This window comes from Morus notabilis, unplaced genomic scaffold (assembly GCF_000414095.1).
Source record: "Morus notabilis unplaced genomic scaffold, ASM41409v2 Scaffold24, whole genome shotgun sequence".
Classification (NCBI taxonomy): domain Eukaryota; kingdom Viridiplantae; phylum Streptophyta; class Magnoliopsida; order Rosales; family Moraceae; genus Morus; species Morus notabilis.
In genome coordinates, this window is record NW_010368056.1 from 516,423 (window position 1) to 535,697 (window position 19,275).

The 19,275-nt window shown below is 32.7% G+C and overlaps 3 protein-coding genes across 3 annotated transcripts; 2 read left to right on the forward strand and 1 right to left on the reverse strand.

Moving 5' to 3' along the window:
• Positions 1 to 8,055: 8,055 nt before the first annotated feature.
• Positions 8,056 to 9,593, forward strand: LOC21402962 (F-box protein At3g07870). Its single transcript, XM_010114515.2, has one exon. The coding sequence runs from the start codon at positions 8,186 to 8,188 to the stop codon at positions 9,416 to 9,418; it is 1,233 nt and encodes a 410-aa protein (XP_010112817.1). The 5' UTR covers positions 8,056 to 8,185; the 3' UTR covers positions 9,419 to 9,593.
• A 3,653-nt stretch (positions 9,594 to 13,246) lies between these two features.
• LOC21402963 (putative B3 domain-containing protein At1g78640) lies at positions 13,247 to 13,924 on the forward strand. Its single transcript, XM_010114516.2, has one exon. It carries the CDS (start codon positions 13,252 to 13,254, stop codon positions 13,684 to 13,686), a length of 435 nt encoding a protein of 144 aa, XP_010112818.1. The 5' UTR covers positions 13,247 to 13,251; the 3' UTR covers positions 13,687 to 13,924.
• An 18-nt stretch (positions 13,925 to 13,942) lies between these two features.
• LOC21402964 lies at positions 13,943 to 16,627 on the reverse strand. Its single transcript, XM_010114517.2, has 4 exons — positions 16,416 to 16,627; positions 14,841 to 14,922; positions 14,322 to 14,480; positions 13,943 to 14,034 (listed from the first exon to the last, which is right to left on the reverse strand). Exons 1-4 carry the CDS (start codon positions 16,602 to 16,604, stop codon positions 13,961 to 13,963), a joined length of 504 nt encoding a protein of 167 aa, XP_010112819.2. The 5' UTR covers positions 16,605 to 16,627; the 3' UTR covers positions 13,943 to 13,960.
• Positions 16,628 to 19,275: the final 2,648 nt, after the last annotated feature.

Sequence of the window (19,275 nt, forward strand, 5' to 3'; positions counted from 1 at the left end):
ATCATGTCTTTGGAGACCTAAACGGACCCAAAACTAAGCTTGTGATACCTTTTTGGAAAGCCCTAGATGTCTACCTCGCTTGGGTTCTGGTTTTGTAATTTTTAAGGCTACATAGAATACTTTGTGGATATTCTTGTAGCAATCGTAAAAGTGCCAATTCCATAAATCAATAAAATAAAGAACTGAGGTACCTACTTTTTGAAATGAGAGTGCTGCACTTAAACCACCTTTACCACCATTTAGAACAGGTTATTAGTGACGTGTGAGAGTTGAAATCACCTTATTTGGAGTTTTGTAGCTCAAGTTGTGCGAATAAGAAGTTTCATATAGAAACTTTCTAAAAACTGTCAAAAACAGGAAAAAACAGAATTATGATTTCGTGGAAACTGTTTTTAAGATACTTAGAGATGTTGGAATGAGACATATGATAGTTCATTGGAAAGATATACATGTCTACCTTGTTTTGAAGTTAATTTTGGAATTTTTAAAGACAAAAAGAATATCTTATGAATTTTCTTCTAAAGATGGACGAATCAGTGAAATTCAAATTTCAGGGAAAAGTGATTATGAGTTAGAAACTGATTTATGGCTGAACTATTGAGCTCTAATGACGGTGGCCAATTTGTCTATTTTGAACAGTGGAAAGGAAAACAAACAAGGGAAACAAAGAGGGTTAAACTCAAATTTTGCTAAGCAATGCACGTAAGTGGAGTTTAACTTTTCTGCAGCACTTACAAACTTTGTTTGATAGACTTTCTATGGAATGTCTAGTATGCCATTATATGAATTTTTATGACATTGTCAATGTGTATGATTGTGAAGATTACTTGTAATTGAGTACATAACAGCATGCATGTTAGGCCGGTACTGCCAAGTCCTCAAAGGACTTCTAATGTGATGTAGTGATTGATGAAATTGTGATTGAGCCGCGCAAGTCTCTCGAACCAAGTGGGTGATGACAGAGACTATATTGTGATATTGAGAAATTGTGATTTTGAATGCGCTGGCTGTTCCCTCGAACCAGGTGGGTGATGACGGGGAACCTGATATTGTGATTTGAGATATTGGCATGTGGCCAGATTGTGAAAAAGCTGGCGGTAGTACCGGGAGGGCCCTAGTGATATGTAGTGCACGTGCATAAAGTGTAAGATTGATTGGCATAAGTTACCTATGATGTTGCAATGTGTGAGCATGTTAAAATAAGATTATGTGATTATAGCTCTACTTACTGAGCTTGTAGCTCATTAAAGTTTGCTCTGTGCTGTAGGTAAAGGTAAGAACAGTAAGCAGGGGAGCTGGCTTCGTTGACCGCTGTACATATGATTGAACCAAAGAAGCTGTACACAGATTATTTTGTGTCTGTAAACATATATATTTTGGAGTTAGACTTATAAACCTTGGATGACTGTATAATTTTAATTGTAGCTAGGAAACTTGATAGGAATGGTGTATTAACGAAATTTTGTTTAAGCAAAAAAAAAAAAATTGAAACACCATAGTTTTCACATAAGTGACAGGTGAAGGTTAGTGATTGTGGCACGCCCTAGGATTGTTAGCAAGGAACTAAAACATTTGAAGGAGATGGTGTATAAGGGGTGTCACACCTTGTCCAGCGAGCACCACTACTTTCTCCCGAAAGCAATTCGTTCTTCTGCCAAAGAACCACCTTTTATTTTTTTCACTCAAAAAACATCAAAGCAGTTTTTTTTCTGCAGAATATTTTACTCAAAAAGCACACCTCACGTTCATGGCTGCAAACAAAATATATACACCACAAATTGGTCAATAGTTCCATCTATTCTCCCACTAAAATCACCCTAAATAAAGGAACTTCTCCTCCAAGGATTCTTCCCATACATAGAGCCCATCAATTAGCCACCAAATGTCAAACCAATCAGCTTCATAAACTGATTTCCTTCTGTGGAGGAAAATCATTCTAAAGTCGATGCAAACAGCCTTAAATAGAATTTCCATACTTGTCCACAATCTTGTTGATTCTGTTTTTAGAATTTATACAATCTTTAGCCAACAAATTTGCCAACTAACAAATATCCTAACAATAGTGTTATGCATATGCTTCTTTTGCTTCATGTTAACCGCCCTAATTTTGAAGCAATTTGGCATATGTCAAAGGGAAAAAACCGGAAATCTCATATTAGTGGTAAAATATATTATTTATGTCACTATACTAAAAAAAATAAATAATTGTTATTCGAATAATAAAGAAAAATAATTATCATAATGACACTTAATTATTTAAAATGACAAATAATAGATCTGCACAAAACCATAATAAACCATAATAACCATGTATTTTTCCCCATGGCAAAAAGAACCATCGGCATCAAATCTCTTTAATTATGCGTGTTGCATCATATATAATATACTCGACTAGATTAATTACATGGTTAACAGTTTTTTTTTCTTTTGATTTTGAGCAAAATTACTTTAGAAAAATATATTTGCCCTCTTTAAATAAAAGTAAAACTGTATATGTTTTTCACCTATTTTTTCTCTTTGAGGTTAATGGCTAAACGGACACCTAATGCATACTTACGTGTACATATATAATAAATATATACACATAACATATAAATATCTTCTCATCATCTGACAAATTATTTAATAAACCCTGTATTTTTCTCCATGGAAAAAAGAGCCATCGGCATCAAATCTCTTTAATTATGCGTGTTGCATCATATATACTCGACTAGATTAATTACATGGTTAACATTTTTTTTTTCTTTTGATTTTGTGCAAAACTACATTAGAAAAATATATTTGCCCTCTTTAAATAAAAGTCAAACTATATTTTTTTCACCTATTTTTTCTCTTTGAGGTAAATGGCTAAACTGACACCTAATGCATACTTACGTTTACATATATAATAAATATATACACATAACATATAAATACCTTCTCATCTGACAAATTATTTAATAAATAGGGTATACCACATAATCTTGCTTCTGCATGAATTATTTGTTTTCTCAATCCTCAGTATCGATTGTTGTTTCAATTGATTCACATTCTACCATTAATTGGCCCACCATCGCTGTTGGAATTAATTCTCTTAGATTAGCTTTCATTCAAATATGAAATCAGCTTGTATATACTAGTTTGGATCAAATTCTTTACACATCTTTTTACTTCTCCCATGATGATTTTTAGTTTTGTTAATTTCTTTCAAATATAACTGACTTTTTTTCTCCAAGTTTGCAAAATGAACGTACGTACCGTTGAAAATTATTTTTTATTTAAACATAAATATTATTGTTTGAAACTTATAAAGTCAACATTTATGGCAATTAGGACTTTGTAAACAATTAGTTGAGCTACTTGTTATGTACATGGAGAATAACTTTGTAAATAACTTTGTAACATATAGCCACCTTAGAAGTTACGTTCATTAATTGAAGTATGAGGAAAAAAATATTTTAAAAAATCCTATCGAAAAGGAATTAAAGTTATGTAGGAGTTTTAAAAAAAAAAAAAAAAACCTTAAGTAGGGAGACATTTGAAAGGAATAATTTTAATTAAAAGAAAATGAGGAGGAAAAAAATATTTCGAAGAAAGATATTGAAAAATAATTAATTGTCAATGAACATTAAGAGAGAAAAAAAACAAAATAAAAAGAAAGACAATAAGTAAGAGAAAAGAAGAAAAAATAAAAGAAAAGCTAAGAAAAAGGTTAAAAAAAAGTTAAAAAAGAGAAAAAAAATTAAAGTTATATAGGTGTTTTTACAAAAAAAAAAAAAAAAAAAAAAAAAAAAAAAAAAAAAGATCAAGTAGGGACATATTCGTACAAAAAATCAACTTTAGCCTTTGGCTCTTTTTAATATAGGTGGATGTTAATTGTTAGATTGAATCTATTGATAGTCGTTAAAAGATTATTATAAAAAACCTTGTTAAATTAATAAGAAAACATAAAAACTAAAAGAATATTAGAAAAAGCAAAACACACATAAAAAATTAGACTATAAAAAATATTCATCAAATCAAAAAATAAAGAACAAAATATTTGAAAAATTAAAAAAAAATAAAGATAGAAAAAGTAAGAAAAAAAGACAGAGCTATCATGTGGCGGTCTGAGAAATGCTCTTTGAGAGCATTATAAAAAAAAATATGTGTAAAGATAATTTTTAATATGATAAGAATTTTACGAGAAAAATAATTAGATAGGGACACATTTAAAAAAAAATTATTTCAACAATTGACAAAAAGTAAATAGGAACGCGTGAAAGAAATCGCTTTCATAAGAGTAAAAGGAGGGAAATATTTAAAAAAAAAAATCACAAACGTAAAAAATTAACCTGCAAAAAAATATTCATGAATAAAAAATTTAAAAACAAGGTATTTAGGAAATAAAAAGAGAGAAAGATTTTTTAAAAAAATATCAATAAAGGGGAAAAAAAAGAGAGAGAGAGAGAGGGCCTTTGGCTCTTTTTAATATAGGTGTTGGCGTGTCGATGCCTCCTCCTTAGAGCACTATAAAAAAGTCTTTGGCTCTTTTTAATATAGTTGTGGCTGCCCTCTTCTTGAAGCACTGTACAAAAGCCTTATGTGCAGTGTATATTAGGAGAGAGAAATTTGATTAAATGAATTGGCATAAATAAATCATTCAAATGTCAAAAACTTATTAGACTGATTAAGTAAGATTATGGGATATACCCAATTTACTGAATGATTTATTATTCACTACATAGATATGTAGTATATTTATGTATTCTCTAATAAATAAAAGTAAATGGAATTTTTTTAATAAAAGGTAAATATAATTGAAAGATATTATTTTATAAATCAAATTAAGATTAAAATTATGTTGAGGTATGAGAGGGTTAAATTAAGTATTATGAAAATTATATATATATAAGTATTGATTTTTTAAATTTTTATTAGAGGATTATTAATTGATTGGGTATTAATAAATTTTTCATGTGCAAATATAACTACTCTGAGATGAATTCATCTTTTAGCATGTGGTTCGGATGTGTAACTTTAGACGTAATAAATGGCCAAATTTCTTTTGTTGTGGGTGATGAAAGTAAGATGTCACATATATATATATATATATAATGGTTGTAGTTTTAATTATTATTTTAATATTTATTTATTACTGGGTATCATTATTTATGAGATATTTATTTTATAATAAATTAAATAATTAATTAAAAAAAAATTTTATAATTAATAAAATTAAATTTTTATCACGTCGTCAAATTATTATATTTAGTGGTTGATCATCCTAATGTATATATTATCAAAATGAATAAAGTTTGGCGTGTTCCGAGAAATTCAGCCAGTTACGGTTGAAATTTGATCCTCTGGTTCAGATTCTCTGCTTCAGAAGCTTCAAACCAATTGTCGTTCATAAAGATTGGTGCTATTAATTAAGACTTGCAAGGCTAGTTTCTCCAGAAATTCTTAACATTCATTTCTTACTTCTCAGAAGAAACGGAATAAGCCACAATGGTTGGGAGGAATCCACTCATCTGTCAATCAAAATGGGGATTGCAACTTGCACTCGCAAGCATTGCGTATATGTTAAGCAAACCCTAATTCATCTGAAACAACCAAAGCCCATAAAAGAAAGAAAGGAGAAATTCTTATTTCACTTTATAGGTCGGAGAATTTTAAGATAGAATATAAAAAAATTTATTCTTATCTGTGAAAGAGAGTTTTTAACCCTCCTAAAAGATTCAGGTTTTAATTTTAAATATCAAATTAAATCAGATTAATAAAGTATCATAATTTAACAAAATTTGATAAAAATCCAACCGTTAAAATTATATTCTTCCGACATAGTATTTTTTATATCTTACTGAAGGATTATGTAATAATATTATGATAAAGTATGGGCTGTATTTGGAATTAATTCCGTTTTTATTTTTCACATTTTTCAAGAAAGAAAAAATAAAAATATTTTTAAAACGGCGTTTGGCGCAATAAAGACAAAAAACGAAAATAAAAACAATTTTTTAGTTTAGTGTAAAATGATAGAGAAATGAAAAACGACTTTTAGTCATTTTTCGTTTTCTCCTCTCTCAAGCAGAGAGAGAGAAAGAGAGACATTAATGGGTTTTTTTACACTGACAATAATCTCTTGATAAAATTATCAAACACATTTTTAAAAATAATTTTTATGTGAAATTGAAAACATTTTTATTTTTATTTTCATACAAAAAATAAAATTATTTTGGAACGTAAATTTTGTAATTGTCTATGTTATAAATTCTCCACCAGTTGTGCTTGTTTTTTTAACATAAAATATGGTGAAAATCAAATGAAAATGAAAATGAAAATGAAAAGCATAAGCATATACCATTTTGCGTTGCTTATGGAGAACTTGCCTTGGAGATACCACACAATGTGATTCTTGTTCTATACTATTATTGTGTTTCCAAGATCCAGGCTTTGTCTAATCATTGGTGTATGCAAACCATTAACAACTTGAGAACAGAATTTTGTTTCTTTAAGTTCTGGTCCTGAAATCAGAAATTTCAAAACGAACTCTATGTGAAAATCCAAAGACTAGAAAAAGAAAAATAAGATATTGCCTTGTCTTTAAAATAATTAAAAAACAGAAAACAAAAAAAAAAAGAGAGAGAAGAAAAGAAAGTATAAAGCAAGAATGGAAATGTAAATGCAAGTGCGATGTCAGCCATTATCTTTGGTTAAATTATGGAATAAATAATTAAAAGAAAACGTGACATAGGTATGTACTTTCTGTATGCTTGTAAATAGTGCTTTATTTACAGAGCACTACTTGTACAAGATTATATAAATGAAATAGATAATGTATACCCTAATGGGTCTAAATTACATGGACAAAATTTCTTTGTTTCTTTCCTTTTCTTTTGTTATATGGGAAAATGTAATAAAAGTATGGAAAAAATGGTAAAGAGTGGCTGTAGTTGGTCAAATAAGGTAGATACATGTTATTTATTTCAACAGTTCTAGCCAGAATTCCAATTACTGATTTTTTAAGAGGTTAAAGGAGCCATTTAATAATTATGAAAAGGGAAAAGGGGGTGAGATGGTCATTAGTGGCTTCTCTTTTTATTGTTATCCACATGCTTGATTTTCAAAAGTTTGACTTTAAAACACATTAATTGGATCATTTTCTAAAAGAGCTATTCACAATTCCTAACAGCATTATTCTTTTAATCAGATTACTTTGGCACCCCCAAATGTCCAAAAACCTAAAAGATAGGCTCTTGTAGCTAAAGTTTTATTGGATATCCTAAAGTGGGGTGCCATAAAAGTCCTCAAGGGCTCTTCTTTCTAGGTGTCTGGCCATGACCAAAAAAAAAAAAAAAGCCTTTCAAAGTTTTGTCATTTGTTGATCATGTTTGCCCTCTTTATACATTGTATTTGTATTTTAAAAAAAAAAAAAAAAAAAGCACATTGTCATCTGTAGTTTTAACTTTTTTAAACCATATATCTTTTGATCTGTTTTAAATTTTATGGGCAAGTTCTAGAAGATTTTCATCAAGCTTACCCAACCACAAGATTAACCAATCACTTGTCTAGATATTTACAAGGCAATTACTCTTATCTTAATGTGATAACAAAACAAATATATATATATATATATATATGTGTATAAGGAAGCACCACCTCTTTACAATAGTGCATAAAGTTTTGGCTTCTCTCTACAACACTATTCTTTGGTTGAATAAAAAAAATTAAAAAAATTAAAAGTATAAAAAAAAAAGAAAAGAAAAGAAAGAGAGAAGTAGATGAATCACCAAAGTAGTACAAAAGAGGGTGTGTATTTTGTTCTTATGCAAGACTTTGTTTGTTGCTGAGTCACCATCATTAAGGCCATTAGCTCATTGATGGGAGACTATATTCACCCTACTTTTAAATTCTGATGCAAATCATGGCCATTCATCATCAATCAAGCGGTCCAGATTGCTTGCATAGATGAAGTGTATTTTCCTCTACACATGAATGAGATAAAAACCAACTCTTCTTTTTCTCTACTAGAGACTTATTCAATCGTGGATCCCACCCAACACTATATCCTTGCAGCTTCCGTCTCCTTTGAATAAAAATGCTAATCTTCTAGTCTTCTCTCAATCTTTTAAGCCTTGTTATTCCTTTACCTTTACCTTCTTCCTCTTCTTCTTCTTCTTGGTCTTCTTCTATGCTGTAAACAACACCAATCATCTCCGTAGTTATGGACTCAGATTGTGAAATACAAAGCAAAAGAATCAAAAGCAAGCAAGAAGATGATAATCAGTCCACAAGCAGGATCGAAACACTTCCTCGAGAAATCGTGTTCGACATACTCTCGAAGCTTCCGATATCGTCTCTGGTGCAATTCAAGTATGTCTGCAGAGCTTGGCGTGTTCTAACACAAGATCCTAGCCTTGTTGACTTGTACAACTCAAGAACAGAAGAGGAAAATCCATGTCTCGTCTTTCACTGTGATTTTCCCATAAGAAACCAGCTCTACTTTGTTGATTTCCAAGCTGATAGGGATGATGAGAAACAGGCAGTGAAGAGGATTCAGACACCTTTCTGTTCCTCGATGCCGGAATTCGATGTCATCGGATCATGTAATGGCTTGCTTTGCTTGTCTGATTCATTGTATAATGAGGGACTTTATGTTTACAATCCTTTCACAAGAGACTACAGAGAACTTCCCAAGACTAATCAGTTTCAGAACCGAGAGGTAGTGTTTGGATTCGGGTTTCATCCGAGGACAAAGGAATATAAAGTTGTTAAGATCATCTACTACGAGAATGGATATAGAGGGTTAAGGAATCGGTTTCGAATTTCATCATCAGAAGTTCAAGTATTCACTTTGGGAAGCTCAAGATGGAGAAGTTTGGGAAAAGTGTCGCATGATCTTCACAAGTGGCCAACAGCGCAGGTCTTAGTCCATGGGAGACTTCATTGGGTGACCGGGCCGCGGAGGCACCGCACGGGGAGGAATGTCGTGTCGTTCGACCTCGGTGATGAGAAGTTCCGGGAGGTGCCGAGGCCGGATGTTGTGGGCTTGAGGAGGTGTGAGTACCATCTCTTTGTCATGAGAGGATGTCTCTCAGCAGCATTCGGTTTCAGCAATGGGAAGCTTGAGATTTGGGTTATGAAAGAGTATGGTGTTAAGGAATCATGGGTCAAGGAATTTGTCATTGCAAATTACACACCAAAGGCTATCAAACAAGAAGTTATTCAACCATCCTTTTGTGTGTCCAAAGTGAGAGGAAAATCAGTGAGAGTTTTGTGTGTTTTAAGGAGTGGGGAGATTCTGTTGGAGTACAAGGAAAAAAGTAGAGCTTTAGTTCTTCATAATCCCAATACTAGAAAGTTCAAGGATCTTATGTTCCAAGGAATGCCTAATTGGTTCCAAACGGTTGTTCATGTGGGCAGCCTCAATCAGATTGATACCCTCATTGGTATGTGAAATAAGCATGAAATGATTTCACTTTTTTTTTTTTTTTTTTAAATCTTTATGCAGTTTTTTTTTTCTTTTTTTTTTTTTAGGATGAAAATCTGTATGCAATATTAGTTGGCGATTTTGTTCATTGGAACATTGCTCTTTTATAATAGTTAGGTTTACATACTGTTTTTCCTTTTTGTGGCGGTGTATGATTGTGAAACTCTATAAATGACATTTAATAGAGTTTAAATGAAAGATTTTCAGTTTTCTGCAATGTTTTGCTTCTACCAAAAAAAAAAAAAAAATTTGTGGTTAATACTACTTGAGAATTATCCGATTTGCAGCAATATAAGCCCATGTCAAATGTCACATCTCACTAACATGTATTGCATGCCAGAGTAATGTTCCACATTGTATTACATGTCCATAGTTTCTTTCTTCTTCTTAGTAGAAAATTCTTATATTGATCCATGATTACTATATTATTGCTCTTACTATTTTTATTCCATCCATTTTGTAAAATTAGAATTCAACTCCAAAATCTTTGCCCACATGAAAATCTTACTAATACTGGTTCCAAATTTTTGCTCTTTTCCCACATGAAATTTGTTCAAATCTTGATGGCACATGGTTATTTTAAGTGTGCTAGGGTCAAGGGAATTCAAAATAGCTTTCAATTATTGGACTGACCCATTTTGGTTTCTTATACTTATTCTAGTGTAGCCGCTATAAATAGGTTTTTTTTAGGCTGCATTGCAAGTTTTGGGTATAGAAAATTCAGGTCCAATAAAGGGGTCTTTGTACTTGCAAGTAATGGAGCACTTAGCACATGTGAGTGCAGATTTCTTGTCCCACAAAACCAGGGTAGAAAAGGGTGTGCAGATTTCTTGTCCCACAAAACCAGAGTAGAAAAGGGTAACTGTACAAAAATTGCAACCATTTCCCACTATTGGTTTTCACTCAACATAAGTAAATAAATTGTCCCCTATTAAACCCCCCCCAAAAAAAGAAAGTCCCCTCAAGGAGGGAGAGGCATTATCCTTTGGGTTGGAGGGACGAGAGAACTGTCGGGAGAGAAATCGAGAACGGCCTAGGCCCGAAAAGATTTGAGAAATTCATTAGCGCAAAGCTTACATAAAAACGTTGTTTTACCCTAAAAAACTATTAGCAAATGGTAAAAAAGGGCAATTTAATAAATGAATAATTAAATATCAATTGACCTTTTCAACTCTCTCTCCTCCTCTGCATTAACGATTGTTCCTCTATTTTTAATTTTTATAATCTCTTTATCCTTCACATTCATCGTCCCTTAAGTGGCTGTAATTGCTGTGTACTTTGCTACCATTTATTTGGATCTGCCTTTGGAAGATTTGCGTAATGTTGGAATTTTTTATAAGTGTGAAATATTTGGATTTTTTTTTTTTTTTAGCCAAGTGTTATAATTGTCCTATTTCAGATGTCTATAGCAATAGTAGACAACAGTCTAATTAGATAATCACTCGATAAATACTAACATCGTTCTTTCTTTCTATAACTTTCTTTGTTACCTTTTATATTCATTATTTGACACGTTGACTCCACTATTATGATATATTAATATTTAAACAAAAACTAAGATAATGAAATCTACGTATCAAACAATAAGTATAGAGACTAATAAAAAGAGTGATGCTGATATTTCTCTAATCATAATTCTCATGATTTTGTCTAGAGTAGTTGCTCTTCTCTAGAGGCCAGCTTTGATTGTAAAGTAATGACACATTGTTCATTCAAAACCTCTCTTAGCCATGTTAGAAATCAATGATTTAGTGAAAACTATCACCCAAAAGTCAAGAACATTCATGTTAGATCATCAAGAATCAATAAATCTGTAAGCGAAAACGTACCTGAATCCATATTGCTTGATTTCTCTCTAGAGTCGTACAGTTTGTCTTCTAGATCAACACGTTTTCCTAGAGAACCCTTTAACTTTCTCTCTGTACTCTTTCTGATGATGGGATGTCAGAATGAATGAAATGATGCGTGTGATCTGGGGACCATAACTGCCATATATTAATAACTTCCCTGTTATCTTTTGGTATTTCTATTTTAACCCATCATAAAAATAAAAATTATCATTAAGTCTCTACACATTAAAGGCCCACGCCCTATTAGATACATTAAAGCCCAAAATACCTAAACCTTATTAGATCACTTTTAATTAGGCTTAACTTTATATGACAGCCCGCAACACATAATTATTCACATATAAGCCCAACGTTGGATTAAGGATCCAAGCCAACCTAATAGAACGGTTACCACTGCAAAGTCATTGGTTTTTACAGTTCTAATATGCTCAAAATTAGAGGACATACTTATATTCTCCTTGTGATTATCTAGATGATTTTTCAATTGGTTTGTGAAGAAAAGATTTCTCTTTCCTGAGAATTTAATCGGCAAAGGGAACTCATTTTACCAGCTTTTTGACCGGACCGGTTGCTTCTGTTAGAGAATCAGATGATTAGTCAAATGATAAGAGTAGAGCACAATATAAAGTATTTTAATCCTCAAAAGATGATGAAGAAGAAGCAGAACACTTGTAGAGCCAAGTGCCAATTCACGGAAAATAAGGCTTTGTACAAAAGTGTTCACGATAAAGATCCCATTATCACTTTTGTGCTACGGCTTATGTCTTTGAACACCAGCCAAGTTTCTGATTTATTTTGGAAAATACCAAAGAATATTTTTGCTAGTGATCCACATTGAATTCAAAATGTAATTTCCTTTTTTTTATTTTTCTGATAATCGTTTAATTTGTTTGTACGTCCCTTTGAAAGTTCTTCTTTTCCTTCAAAAAAAAAAAAAAAAAAAGTTTTTTTTCCAAATCCATTTGTTTCTCTTTTTTTTTCCCCTGCTACAAGAAGAAATGCAATGTAACGTAAAAATCCTACATACTTTTTATAGAGTAATGTTTAACTAATTAAATATATATTTAAAAAAACTTTGCTGGTTCCCTTAAAAAGAAATCCTCAAATATTTGGCAAGTTAATTAATTCGAGTTAAGATGTCTGTTTAGTTCTCGCTGATTCGAGTTTTTAATTCGAATAAATATGTGACTTTATGTGAGAGTTTTACACTATAATAAAAAAATTAGATGTAACTGTTTATGAGAGCTTTAGACTGTAACAAAATTTAAATTCTAAACTCAAATCGGTGAAGTAAACAGGACCTCAATTAGTGCAAACATGTCAATTTCTCTCCCCTCCGATTAGTGTGACCATCCATCCGTCAAAAGTTTTATGTTTATCTAGCCAACATGATCTCTTCGACGTTTAAGTTGTTGCTAAGATCAAAAGGAGACAAGACCAGATTATTGTTCCGTAGAAATAATTATTACCCAAATGACATTTGGTCTTATAAGTATTTTCTAGTATAGACGAGAGACATAGTTTGCTATTATCAATAAAGAAATTATAATTACCTTTCTGCGCAAAATCTTATTTAGGATGCCAACCTTGATTCCCCGGCGGGCCGGCGCCGGCAGAACCAATAAAGAAAATAAGTTTAAAGAACGAAAATAATACTACTATAATATTAATCTTAATATTAATTGAATCCTCCAAAAAAAAAAACAAAAAGTAAATGACCTCCTAGTTTCAAGCAAAATATCATAACAAACGCTTTAAGAAGGTTAAATTTTAAAATGCATTGGAATAAGTAAACACCTTGTAAAAGTGCATTTCTTTAATAGGTAATAGGAATGAATAAGCAAACATTTAATACATTGCCAACAAATACTTGGTTCAAAGGTTCTGGTTCTATAAAAACCTTGTAAACAACCTCAAAATAAACCTCATAACATGTTTTCTCGAATGCCCATGAGAACTAGAAATGCCGCTTTTCAGGAGGGAAACAAAGTGCAAATCCCTGCCGTTGGACCTCAAACCGATTTGAGCCAATGGAAGATCAGGAAGGTCCTAGCTGAGCCAGACGTCGCGTTGAACAGAATGTTCAAGTTCACAAGAGCGGAGGCAGAACATGTTCTGTGCAGCATTGGCAGTGACAAGGTCGAGAAGGCAAGGGAAGGAGAAGATTTGAGGGTCAAGATGGTTGATTTGGACACCGGGAGTCGGCACGAACTTTCCTTTAGGAAGGTCAGACGTGGAAGTGTCTTCGGGTTTAAGCTTGGTTGGGTGACACATTTTGTTGTTAGGAGAAGACTCAAGGTTGGTGATCAGATTGGAATGTATGTTGATCCAAGTTCTTCTATGTTCTACTTTTGTGTGTTGTCCAGAGCCAGTGCAGAAAATTAGATCTAGTCCCTTCATGTTTCAAGCAATTCTTGGCTCATGCTAGTGTAGGAATGTAAGCAAGAAGTAAAAGACATATAGTGCTCTACCCCATATCTAAGAAATGGAATACATTTAATAAGCCAACGAAATTTTCTATCCTTTTTCCCTCTCTTAATCCAGCATGTGAGTATTTGGTTTACTGAAATTTGATTTATTGATATTATTCCTAGTTTGAAGACACAAGACATAACAGCATTGTTTGTAACCAATTAGCAGCTGATATATTGATCATGTGTTACCCCTGAGTACCATTGCTTTTTCGCAGGTGCTCCAACACATATTTTTCTCCAGTTAGGAACTCAACCAGTCCTTCAAAGTGAGAAAAGAAAGCGTTAAACATGATAGGAAGAGAGAGAGAGAGAGAGAGAGAGAGGGAAACTTTGAATTGAAGTCTTCAGTCAATTTCATTAAGTTATGAAAATCATTGGCAGACACTACCATTTAGTTCTCATACAAGCATAACTCCGATTCTTTTGAAACACAACTAACTGAGGCCCTGGTTTTAGAATACTAGTTTCTGCCTACCAGGAAGATTAGCCTCAGAAGACAATTTATGCTCATACGAATCATCAACCAGAGAGACAGGAAGTTCTTACCATTGGTATAATCGCGACAGTCATGCTTGCCAACTCGCAAATTCATTTCCCAATTTTTGTTGAATTCACATGCTTTATCTGCAGCATTCTCTTTAGAAGGTCCGACAAACCAGCATTTGTTTTTTGGCAATTTAGATAACGTCCTAGTAAGAACAACTCCTACAACAGAAAGAGGCAAGTAAGTAAACCAGTAAACAAACATAAATTTTACGATATGAACGAGAAAAAAATTACCTCAATATAACAAATGAATTTTACATTGTAATAAAACGTTCATATTATACGAATGAATTATTCATTCTCTTACCATGTCATGTAGTGATTATTTCTGATAAGTCCTGGAAACAATATTCATCAGTATCCTTCTCATACAATCTCATTAGAGTTGAAATGATTACTTGACCATATTTCTCAAACAGCACTAGGCTATTTCCTCATGGTTGTACATTCTCTTTTTAACAATAAAGAATTTAGTTATAATTTGCACCAAATAAAGTTTCAAATAGTCTATAGCCTAACCTGATACTGGTCTACCAGATAAAGCTTCAAGAGCTACGTATACACTTTCAGGATCTTTTGGTTGAAAATCATAAACCAAGGCCTGCAAAGGAGATTCAAAGAGAGTATTTTAGGTTCACATTGAAATAACAAGCAGAATTCTACACACATCAGAGATACCTTGTCTGGCATATGTTTACATTAACTTTTATCACAGAATAACCAATAAAATCTCATAGGTTTAGTAGAATATAAGTGGTTGACAGTTAAAGCGAGTGAAAGAAAGTTTATCTTGAGACAAATATCATAAAGAATTGCCATGGTCAGGAACAGAGTAGATACCCATGGTTAGGCACACTTGCATTATTCTCCTAAACTTTGGAAGCCAATCACTTAGGGTTTTGTGTCAACCTATATATAGGACGTGATAGTCATCTCTCACTTTAAACCTTTGGGTAGTAGTATCTCATCAATTCTTAACCGTTTAAAAATAATTTAATCATTGTAGATAGGTCTGTACATGAGTTGGGTTGAGCGGTTTAGACTGACTTATTTTTTAACCCAACCCAAAGACATCGGTTTGAGAAAAACTAAACCCAACAAACATTAAATCCCGAAACAAACCGTGGTTCTCGGGGTGGGTTGGTTTCCATCGGGTTAGGTTGGGTTGCTTGGTTTGGACCTTTTAAATTGGGTTAGAAAGTAATTACTTACACGAAACAAAAACATTGAGACTCGCAAGATAGGGAAGTAAAAAGATAAAAAGTAACTAGGTAAATACATTCAATCAGTGTGCCCAACATAACATTTATTATGAAATATTAATACTTGTAAGGGATGACAGTCATGAAACGTTCTATGCAGAACAACTATAATCAGAGCTCCCTAAGGCTCCGTTTAGAATGTATACTTAAACTATGATTCTTGATTCTGACATTTGAAATTCAAATTTTTTATGAGAAAAAAATATTATAGTAAAATCAACAATTAAGTTTAAGTATATGACAATCAGGCACTAAGTATTCAATTTGCAAGAATACGACTAGCGTGGATACCTAAAAATGGACTTTAGTGAAACAGGTTTTTTTATGAGAAAAAAATATTATAGTAAAATCAACAATTAAGTTTAAGTATATAACAATCAGGCACTAAGTATTCAATTTGCAAGAATACGACTAGCGTGGATACCTAAAAATGGACTTTAGTGAAACAGGGCACTAAAACAGTACTTGAAAAGCTATTACAGGTCTAGTTTAATGGTAATTCCATAGTTGCTACATTAGTGTAGAGTTCAAATCTCCCAAGTCCCACACCCAAATTAAGAAAAAGAACGTACAAATTAAACAAAACGAATATACAACAACCCATTTCAGAATTAATATGAACTAGTAAGGAGCTATACTATTTCAGTGTCCCAGAAAAGAAATGTACGAGCCGGGTGACTATTGAAGCAAAGAAGACGAGAATAAGCCAAAGACCCAGGTAAAAACAGACCAAGAGAAATTAACCAAAAGAAAAAATACACCGATAATCTCCATAAAAAACATTAAAGAAATATCTTAGGAACCCAAGAAGAGTTTTGAATGGAAGGGAAACCTGAAATTGTGGTGGTGGTGAGTGGGGTTTAATAATAACCATGAAATGTTGGAAATCCCAAAGATTGAGTGAGTAAGCAGCGGACATAAGCAGCTGGGCAGGCCCCTTTGTTGCTCTCAGAGGCACCGCTGCTACATACACTTCGTCTCTGCCTCTCGCCATTGTCGTTTTTCTCAGCATTGACGCCATATCTTATTCCTGCGGCGGAAAATGAGCCGTTATGGCAGTTTTAAGTAACGGAAAGGCAAGGAAAATCCACATAAAATGGACATCATTATGGGTGTCGTTTTTCACGGGTCATGTCGTTTGTAAAGCATAGTTTTCTTACATGTTTGCTTGTCCGCATCGTTCATCGCGGATTAAACTCTTCTATTGGCTATATAGTATGGAGTTTCAAAATTTCAGGTGTTAATAGTCTCAAAGGGGAAAAAGGAGTTTTCTTCTTGAATTGTTCCCTACCTTTTTCACATGTTGCAATTGATCCCTAGTCTTTTTTTTTTTCTTGGCATTAAATTCATAATCTTGTAAAAGTGATGTAGATGAAAGTTAATCGTAAAAGAAAAAAAGAAAAACCATTTAGTTAAAAAGAAAAAAAGTTTGGCCAATAATTATAAAGGATGGCCAAAACCAGCCCTCCACCAAATTTTCCCTTATATGTTGAGCATATATTGAGTTTTAATTTGCTAACTTTCATATTGAAAATAAGCAAAGAAATATCAAAATGTACCAATAACATATTATGTTTTCTAAAATCACAAATCAAGCCATTTTATGAACTTGTTACGGATAGATTTCGTACCTTAATCTTCTAACAGTATATGTCAAATTGAATCCAAATTTGTTAACAGAACCGACTAATCAGAACCCTAAATAAATACAAAATGATTTGAAAACCACCATCAAGAATCGAGTGGAATTCACGAAGAAAACTAGAATTGATTCCAAAATAACCGGAAGGCTAAATACTCTAGAAGGATTACGTCCAGATCGTATTCGTCCAAGTGGACATAATCCTAATTCAAGAGAGTATATTTAAATGGAAAATCAACTTCATACAAAAAAGGGGAACTACTCTCAACTCAAGGATAATATCCTTATTGGAATCGAAAATATAGCTCTTATGCTAAGAGTGAACCACAATAAATTTTCTGTCATGTCATACACTTTAATTTATTATTCATGTGCTTGATTAACTCTATGTGACCGGATTACCTCCAATGCACTCCAAACTAGTCATTGCCCTTAATACAAATTCATCGTAGAATTTTACCGTGTACATAACCAATATAATTTATCACTAGCTAAATTCGAGACAAGGTATGGACTTCAAATTGTAGCATAATGATTTACTATCCTACATTATATGGTAATTATGTGTTATCTCAATTGATGATCGATCACAATCATCACAAGTCTTTTCTTTTCGGACGAACAAGCTAGAAAAATTTATTCATTTTATTTTTTATCGATAAGTTGGAAATTGATTAAAGAAAACAAGTGGGAATGTTGATACAAACGCCAAAAACTGGTAACAAACAAATACAACTACAAAAGAAAACCAAAACAGGATAACACTAGGAGAAACAAACTAAGCTCAACAAAAAAAAATACAAAAATACAAAAACAAAAACAAAAACAAAACAAAAGAAAACAAACCTTGCTTGCTTCTAGCTGGTTTGGCGTTAGCCATTGTCAAATATAGAAGCTCCAAAATTTGAATTCTAGGATCATGTGCTACCACATGATGCACTAGCCTAGAGTCATGTGCTAACCTTTATCTGAAGATTTTTTTTGTTTTTTTGTTTTTTTGGTTTTTGGCACAATTGAGGCATAATTGCTCCGAACTTACCGTGATTTAACAAATTATTCCCTGAATTTTTAATTCTAGAAAATTGTTCCCGAACTTGTAAATTTGTTGTAATGTGCCCCATTAAATTACATCAGCTCAAATTTTTTATTAGAATTAAGGGATTAAAAGTTGAGATATCAAAAACTTTGTATTACATTTGAATTAGAATGATAAAATTTGTAGCTGAGCGTGCTTTTTTGACACTAATTTAACACAATCGTTGTTAAAAAATGGTTCCCATTTTATACAGCTAAAGTTTGAGAGGGCATATTGTAACAACTTTACAAATTGAGAGGGTAACTTGCCAAAATTAAAGCTAAAGGCCTTAACCAATTCTTTTTAGAACTTGTTTGGAAGAGCTTTTGCTTTTACTTTTAACTAGTAGAAGAACAAAAGTAAAAGATGTGGGGTGCGTTTGGAATTTGTTCTAAAATGATTTTATTTTTTGTATGAAACTGGAAATGAAAATATTTTTAATCTCAGGCAAAAATCAATTCTGAAAATGCGTTTGGTAGTTTTATTGGGAGATTGTTTTCAGTATAAGAAAAAACTGAAACTCCGTTTGGTTATATATTTTTGAAAACATCTAATAATATTTTAAAGAATATATTGTGCATTTTAATAATTTTACATAATAGTTCTAAATCTAATTTTAAGACCCAAACATCCCATTATGTTCATATCATGACCCACCCCTATCGATGGGTGGTTGGGGGTCTACACAGGTGACTCCGAATCAGACTGTCACGATTCCGGTCGTGAAGGAGGCGGTCAAGAATTGAAAACTGCAAATCAGAGGAGGCGGTCAAGATCGCAGGAAGCTCGTCGGAAGAGAAGAAGAAGATCGTGCATCGATGGAGGAGGAGGAAATCGTGTGGCGAAGGAGGGAAATCATGGGCGGAGATGGGTTTTGAGCTTTTGGTCGTCGTCGTGGGTCAACCGGAGGTTCTCGTCACCGTTGGTGGTTCTCATCGTCATCGTTGGGCTCTTGAGCTTTTCGTCCTCACGGGT

Coding starts and splice junctions, on each gene's coding strand:
- LOC21402964 (XM_010114517.2), bottom strand. CDS start 16,604: ATGGCGTCAATGCTGAGAAAAACGACAATGGCGAGAGGCAGAGACGAA. Junction 14,923..16,415: donor CACCACCACCACAATTTCAG/GTTTCCCTTCCA, acceptor TCTCCTTTGCAG/GCCTTGGTTTATGATTTTCA. Junction 14,035..14,321: donor CTGTCGCGATTATACCAATG/GTAAGAACTTCC, acceptor CTCACTTTGAAG/GACTGGTTGAGTTCCTAACT.
- LOC21402962 (XM_010114515.2), top strand. CDS start 8,186: ATGGACTCAGATTGTGAAATACAAAGCAAAAGAATCAAAAGCAAGCAA.
- LOC21402963 (XM_010114516.2), top strand. CDS start 13,252: ATGAGAACTAGAAATGCCGCTTTTCAGGAGGGAAACAAAGTGCAAATC.